The sequence below is a fragment of the Gymnoscopelus microlampas genome (assembly GCF_963454915.1).
Source record: "Gymnoscopelus microlampas genome assembly, chromosome: 5".
NCBI classification, from domain to species: Eukaryota; Metazoa; Chordata; class Actinopteri; order Myctophiformes; family Myctophidae; genus Gymnoscopelus; species Gymnoscopelus microlampas.
Genome location: NC_139942.1, coordinates 21,004,824 through 21,012,940, shown reverse-complemented (window position 1 = coordinate 21,012,940; position 8,117 = coordinate 21,004,824). Strand labels below are relative to the sequence as shown.

The 8,117-nt window shown below is 44.9% G+C and overlaps 1 protein-coding gene across 2 annotated transcripts in view; it reads right to left on the bottom strand.

The window, feature by feature from the left end:
- Positions 1-828: 828 nt before the first annotated feature.
- Positions 829-8,117, bottom strand: part of LOC311046047 (glypican-5-like) — a 237,043-nt gene continuing 229,754 nt past the window's right edge. For both annotated transcript variants that reach the window (XM_084058148.1, XM_084058149.1), the window contains one exon: positions 829-1,062. In XM_084058148.1, the coding sequence (XP_083914274.1) occupies positions 839-1,062 (224 nt within the window). In that variant the 3' untranslated portion in view covers positions 829-838. The remainder of the gene's footprint in view (positions 1,063-8,117) is intronic.

Below are 8,117 nucleotides of genomic sequence, written 5' to 3'. Positions count from 1 at the left end.
CTTGTGTAAATGTGTTTGTTTATGGATGTGTGTTTGTGTGCACATCCATTAATGCATGCATTTGTGTGTAATATGTGCATTCGTGTGTGTGTAATCCAGAAAAATGCCCTGTAACCCTCTTCACAAGGTGCGCACGTGTGTGTGTGTGTGTGTGTGTGTGTGTGTGTGTGTGTGTGTGTGTGTGTGTGTGTGTGTGTGTGAGAAGCGAATGCCGGTATGGCTGCGGTAGTGTCCCTATACACACACCCAGCCTGCAGCGTACACAGGGCAGCCCAGAGGAAGTATAGCGAGGCTATAGTAACAATCTGTGTAAATGAGTGCGCACGGAAGCAATTATGTGCAGATGTGCGCACAGGAGCGTGCGGACACACACACACACACATACACACGCACGCACGCACACACACACACACACACACACACATACGATACAGAGTAATAAGTCCCTGTATGAGCCCCGTTCATCATACAGTCAGTCCCCTGTGTTTTTGTCCTCGTTATCGTCCGTGTCTTTCCGTTCTTCCGTTCCGATCCGTCAACCGTTCCTGAGGACAGGAGTCAGGATGCTATAAGTGTTCAGGTGTGTAAACGCACGTGTAAATCCTCAATTATACTCAGTCGCGCGCTGGTGTCGTGCTCGGTAAATAGCAGATATACAAGCTCACAACGCGTCACGAATGTGCCGCGTTGTGAGCTTGTATATCTGCTATTTACGGCATGCAACACCAGCGCGCGACTAAGCATGAATCAGGCTTAAGTGTGCGTGTGTGTCTATGTGTGTGAGTGTGTGTGTGTGTGTGTGTGTGTTGGTGGGTGGTGGGGGGGGGGTTCTCTAGGATCAGAGCAGGGTCCACTGCAGGCCCAGTGCAAGCAGAACGAGTGCCACCAGGCTCCAGGGTAGGAGGGCCCGGCTGGACGGGGGTGACCCCGCGGCGGGTCCCCTCACCCGCACCACGGGGGGCCTCTGAGGGTTGTCGTGGGGGCTGTCTCCTCCTCCTCCTCCTCCTCCTCCGGGCTGTCTCCCCAGGTCCTTCCTGTCGCTGCTGGACACCTCTGTGTCGGCTAGAAGGACGAGACATGGTGGACATGGATGGAGAGAGAGAGAGAGAGATGTGTAACTATTTCTGACAGAAAATGCAAAATCTTTGTAGTTTTGTAAGATAGTCTTCAAAGTTGCAATGTAACACAGCTCTGTTTACACATGTCTTTATTCCTGTTTAATTGTACATACAGTACGTTGTTTTATTTTTGTTCCACCTTTGCTTTGGCAATGTAAACGTATGTTTTGGCAATGTAAATGTATGTTTTGGCAATGTATTCGTATTTTTTGGCAATGTAAACATATGTTTTGGCAATGTAAACGTATGTTTTGGCAATGTAAATGTATGTTTTGGCAATGTATTCGTATTTTTTGGCAATGTAAACATATGTTTTGGCAATGTAAACGTATGTTTTGGCAATGTATTCGTATTTTTTGGCAATGTAAACATATGTTTTGGCAATGTAAACGTATGTTTTGGCAATGTATTCGTATGTTTTGGCAATGTAAACGTATGTTTTGGCAATGTAAACGTATGTTTTGGCAATGTATTCGTATTTTTTGGCAATGTAAACATATGTTTTGGCAATGTAAACGTATGTTTTGGCAATGTATTCGTATGTTTTGGCAATGTATTCGTATGTTTTGGCAATGTAAACGTATGTTTTGGCAATGTAAACGTATGTTTTGGCAATGTAAACATATGTTTTGACAATGTAAACGTATGTTTTCTCATGCCAATAAAGGCCCTTTGAATTGAATAGAAAATTGAGAGAGAGTAAATCATCCCAATTTCCATTTTGCAGGTATAAAAGAGTGGGTGACATTATGTTCCGTACAAGCCACTGACCCATGAATTGCAGATGCATAAATAATAAGAACAGAGAGAGAGAGAGAGAGAGAGAGAGAGAGAGAGAGAGAGAGAGAGAAATCTAATATCAAAACACAACATCAAATATATGCATAAGATGTATAGTCAAAAAAAAAAACTAAAAGTAAAACAAAAAGGAGTACAGAGTGCAGAGTACCTCACTCTAATGCAAGTAAGACATCACGTACAGTAGCAGCTGATATCAAATATGCATGAAATGTGAGGGAATGGAATATATTCAGTCATATATATACTGTGAAAATGGATTTAAATCCACCCTCTCAGGCGACATCAGCACAAACCCAGTCCAGTCTCTCTTCCCACTCTTTCTTTTTTCTAGGCAACCAAAAACGAAAACAAACAAAAAACTGGAATAATAATGTATGACTACAGTATATCCCTTCGCTAACATTTCCAAATGTGGTCCAGGTGTATTGCGGAGGAGGAACAGCTGTGCTCATTTTCATTTGGCAGCGACCGGCTGTCGCGTCCATTATGCCGTTGAATTGCTGATTAGCTTACGAGGGTTTGGCTGAAGAAAATGTCAGCGAGGTCACAGGATTTGGACGCTGCATCTACATATGTGGCTCTCAAACTTTTTCATGTCAAGGACCCCCAAAATGATATGTATTTGGCCGCGCCAAATACATAGTGGGTGATTGGATGATTGACAGCCCTTCTTGTGTCATTAGAACAATCAGAAAGAAATCGCGGTCACCTCAAATACACATTATCGTCGCTGTTTTGTACGTTTTACTTGATCATTCTACAGCGTCACACAAAAGCATCAAAAGTAGCAGATCTACAAGCTCGACATGCGATGAGTTTTGAGCTTGCAGATCTGCTTGCTTTTGCTACTTTTGAATTTGAATCCTGAAAAGAAACAGTTTTGGACGTATGAGGTTTCTACAAGGCAGAGACGATAATACAAATAAACATACTCAAGCGTGCACACACACACACACACACACACACACACACACACACACACACACACACACACACACACACACACACACACACACACACACACACACACACACACACACACACACACACACACAGGGCAAGTGCACATACTTTCCAGCTGACACCAGTGAAATCCAAGCCAGCCCAGAGAAGAATTCTCTCAAGACCTCCATCCCTCACTGTCCTTCCAGTCTCTCCCTCTCTCTCTTTTTTTCCATACTCTCCTCTCTCTCTCTCTCTCTCTCTCTCTCTCTCTCTCTCTCTCTCTCTCTCTCTCTCTCTCTCTCTCTCTCTCTCTCTCTCTCTCTCTCTCTCTCTCTCTCTCTCTCTCTCTCTCTCTCCTCCCACAACCTCTCTCTTTTCCTGGTCCTCTGGCACCCCAGAGGAATTCTAACCTCACCACCACTGCATCCCGTCGCCCTGCATGCTCGCCCACATGTGTCTCCCTTTCCCCTTCTGCTCTCTCTATCTCTCTGACTCTCTCTTATTCCACCCCCCCCTCCACTTCCTCTCTCTCTCGGTCCTCATGACCCTCACGGTGCGTTTTAACAGCGGGCAACTCTGGGCGATGCCGGGCGATATCGCCCAAAAAGATAAAGAAAATCCATCTTTCATCGCCCCCCCGCCCACTTCGCCCGATCGCCGGCTCTCATAGACTTTCATTATATTTTGGGCGATGTTGCCCGGCATCGCCCGAGAGTTGCCCGCTGTTAAAACGCAGGGTCAGGGTTCTGTCAGCATGGTGGCGTCTCTCTCATGAAGCCAGAGGGAGAGCGAACTGAAATGTATCCCTCTTTCCTCCCATGCTTCTCTCCTCCCTCAGGAGGAGAGACACGGGGGCAGAGTGGTCCTGCCCCCCCCCCCCCATAGCAGGACCACCACACACACACACACACACACACACACACACACACACACACACACACACACACACACACACACACACACAGGCCACAGTCAAATCTTGAGTGTTAATTTCACTGTACTCTATAACATTATGCTGCCTGCGTCAGCAAAGAGCACTCAGCGCAAACGCTCAATCTAATTTTACCTCAAACATATTTAGTACATCCGTGTTGGGCTTGCACTGACTCAGGCGCAGTAAATGTACATGTAGAGCACACACACACACACACACTCACACGCACACGCACACACACTCACACTCGCACACGCACACACACACACACACACACACACACACACACACACACACACACACACACAATTAATGAACATATGTCCACTTTGTACCTGTAGATGTGTGGTTGGGTGGGCTGTGCAATGCAAATTGCTGTGCACTGAGTAGAGACAAGTACAGAGTGAAAGAGAAAGACAGACAGAGAAGGAGAGAGAGAGAGAGAGAGAGAGAGAGAGAGAGAGAGAGAGAGAGAGAGAGAGAGAGAGGGGATGGGAGGAGGGTGTTGATGTAGCAGGAAGGGGGAAAGAGAGGGAGATATCAGAGAGTGGGAGGATGACAGGAAAGACAAAGAACATGATGGTGAGAATGAGACGGGAACACACAGAGAGAGAGAGAGAGAGAGAGAGAGAGAGAGAGAGAGAGAGAGAGAGAGAGAGAGAGAGAGAGAGAGAGACCCTGCCTCTGTGAGCTAGCACTCAGGGTATGATCTCTCTCATGCTGAGAGCTGAAGCCTCGTGTCAAATCCCTCTCTTTAAGTAGTCACTGCCACACACACACAGGCCAGACCCACACACTGTGTGTGTGTGTGTGTGTGTGTGTGTGTGTGTGTGTGTGTGTGTGTGTGTGTGTGTGTGTGTGTGTGTGTGTGTGTGTGTGTGTGTGTGTGTGTGTGTGTGTGTGTGTGTGTGTGCTTGTGTGTGAGCGTGTGCGTGAGTGTGAGTGTGTGTGAGGAAGACAGACGTGTCTAGGACTCGGCTGTCTAATAAAAGGCTTCAAGGCACTGTAGCTTGGCAGGCAGGTGTCTGCCAAGTTATCACACATTCTACCTACATGGAAATGTAGAACACTCATGGAGCAGCATGCGAGAGCTTTGACTATTATGAGCATCTCCCTCCATCTCTCTATTAGTCAGCCCTGCGCTCTAGGGACTAAACATTGGCATGCTCTAACAAGCTTTGTTTCAATATGGATTGTGTTTATTCTTTCACACGTGGCCTGGTCAGCGACGAATCCAAAAGCACATTCTTTAACACAGCACCAAGAATGCATATCGACCCATCCCCTTTTCGCGCGCGCGCGTGTGTGTGTGTGTGTGTGTGTGTGCGCGCGCGTGCGCGTTGCGTGTGAAGAGGGTTCGGCAGGGCTCTCTGAGGAGAGAGAGACGTGCTTCTTGTGCAAGTGGCTATTTGTTGTTCTACAATGGACAATAGACAAAGACATCGTTTATATCCCCCAATGAGATGGCTGTCATTGTTTCAATGGAAATTGGCTGCATCTCGTTAAAGAGAGATGTCAGATAAAGCGGCGCTTGAACGGGACCAGCAGCACCGGCGCTAATGCTACTGTATGGCCACTCCACTGTAAACTAAACGATGATTAAAATCATATTGCTGCAGACAGCGCGGCAAAGCAATAACAGCATACCGTTGCTGTCGGGGCAGGAACCTCTTATCTCCATGTTCTAACTTTTTGTGTTTTTTCGTAAATTAACGCCCTACTTGGTCATACTACAGCGTCACACAGAAAAGCATCAAAAGTAGCAGATCCACACGCTCGAAACCAGTGGTGGAAAAAAGTACTCAAATGTTTTACAAGTCAAATTCCGGAATTCAAACTTTACTTGAGTAAAAGTACCAAAGTATTGGCATCAAAATGTACTTAAAGTAACACAAGTAAAAGTGCCAAAATGTTTGAAAATAGCAGATCTACAAGCTCACAACGCGTCGCATCGCTTGTAGATCGCCTATTTTCAAGCTTGTAGATCGCCTAGGTATAAAATAGGGCTAAAGTGGTTAATGTATGTTTTATAATGTCATAATTTATACCTGCAAAGTAACTAGTAACTAAGGTTTTCAAATCATTATAGCGGAGTAAAAGTACAATATTTGTCTCTGAGATGCATTGGAGTAGAAGTACAAGTATAGACAATTGGAAACTCTCCAGTAAAGTAAAACTACCTCAAAATTGTACTTAAGTACAGTACTTAAGTAAATGTACACAACTGCTCAAAATGCGGCGCTTATTAGTATCCTGTGACTTTTCAGAATTTGAATCCTGAAAAGTAACAGTTTTGGACATGTTTTCGGTTTCCACCCGACAGAGACAATACCCTACAGTGTGTGTGGTATGCAGGCTCAATAGGTTATCTTTCTTAAAAGGGAAATGCATGGTGATAGAAACAGTTGTGATCCCTTAATGACTGCAAAGTTGAAGAAATGGATTTGGCAACCGTACAGCCGGATTGAAACAAAGCGCTTCTGAGCGTTGATATTCAGTGAACGCGAGAGTCACGCGATGCACATATTATCTCTCTCATGAGGTTCCTCCCTCAGCCCCAGTATCCAGTGTGTTTGATCAATGGGGTCAGACGTGGGCTGTGGCCACCGCCCCCCACAGTTAGACACCTCACCAGTAGTTATGATGTTTTGCCTCTGTTGGCCTGGACCGCTGTCCAGGCACCTATAGGCGCCAAAGTAGCCTGACAGCGTGTTGCGAGTCCCAAAGGAATGTTTTTGTTTTTTTTTCCCCGTTGTCACAAAGCTGAGAATTTAGAGGACAAAGAGAAACGTGTAACAATGTTCAGGGCACATCCGTTTACAAAGCGCCCACAAGTACAAACTGGAGTTTACTATAATATGGATTCACCTGCCATGCGATGAAATGGATTATCCTCAATGTGTACCGTGCTCTGAGATCCTGGCACATGAGAGCTTAAAACCCAGTGAAAATGAAGTGTGTTTCCATACCAAACATAGCAGATCACGCTTGCAAACCAGAGGAGTTTTTTTTTTTTTCAACGTAAAGAGGCAGAACTGAGGGGCCAACATGGCAAGGCTACATGAACGCCAATACAACATGACATCTGGAGGGCGTAGGCTTAACCCATTAAGACCTGAGGCCGCCTATAAAAAAAAAATCGGAAAAAAAATATATAAAAAAAAAATGTCACGATTTTTCAAAAATAGCAGATCTACAAGCTCGTAGCGCGGCACTCGGTGCCGCGCTATGAGCTTGTATATCTGCTATTTTTGAATAGCCAAAGACATCTAAAGTGACACAGATGCGTTCCAGGTATCAATGGGTTAAAACCCATCTTTCTTCCTTGCATTACGGTTCCCTCTAGCTTTATTGATTTCATTGTTGTGTCCACCTCTTCTTACCCTGTGGTTTTAAATACTGTGTTGGAAACTTTCTCTTTTGCTGATTTGTACATTTACAGCTGTGCACTGCCGCATATTGATTGTTTGACCATGCGTGCTGCCGGGCACATTTACACTGTGTATCCTTTGCTATTGTGTTTTTGTTGTATGATTTGTTATGAAGTGTACAGAGACCCCTTGGGGCACCATAAACGAATGAAAAACTGAAACGGAACAGAAATGTGAGTATTGGAATTTGGCCTTTCAGTCTAATCTGATCGATTTCTCCATCCTCACATTTAATCCTTGCTCCCTCGCTCGGAGGCAGGACGCGAGGATCAAAGTTGGAGTATTGGAATTTGGCTAAAAGGCTCGAATTTCACTGAGTACATCCTATAGCATGTAGGGATGATTGATCTGCAATTGGCTGGTTAGTTGTTGAGCCAACTGAGGATGGACTACATCCCATAGCCTGGAGGAAAGATTGTTATACAATCGGCTAGTCTGTTGTTAGGCCAACCGACCTTCATCACTCAGTCTGTCAGTAATTCAAAGACATGTCTGTCTATAGGGCCGGCCCCACTGGTCCGGCCAAAAGTTCATTTTCCACCGAAGAGAGTTAACTTCAGCACGGCGACTCCAGGTTTAACAAGAATTACTTGCCTACAGTATATCTGCAAAATAAATGTGAAATTTAACAAGCTGTAGGCCTAAATGCATTATTGCTGTCTACAGCCGGCATGTTGGGCTTCCTATCGGCAGTGGTGTAAAGTAACTAAGTACATTTACTCAAGTACTGTTCTTAAGTACAATTTTGAGGTACTTTTACTTTACTGGAGTATTTCCAATTGTCTATTCTTTTACTTCTACTCCACTACATCTCAGAGGCAAATATTGTACTTTTACTCCACTGCAATTATTTGAAAACTTTAGATATAAATTATTACATTATAAAAC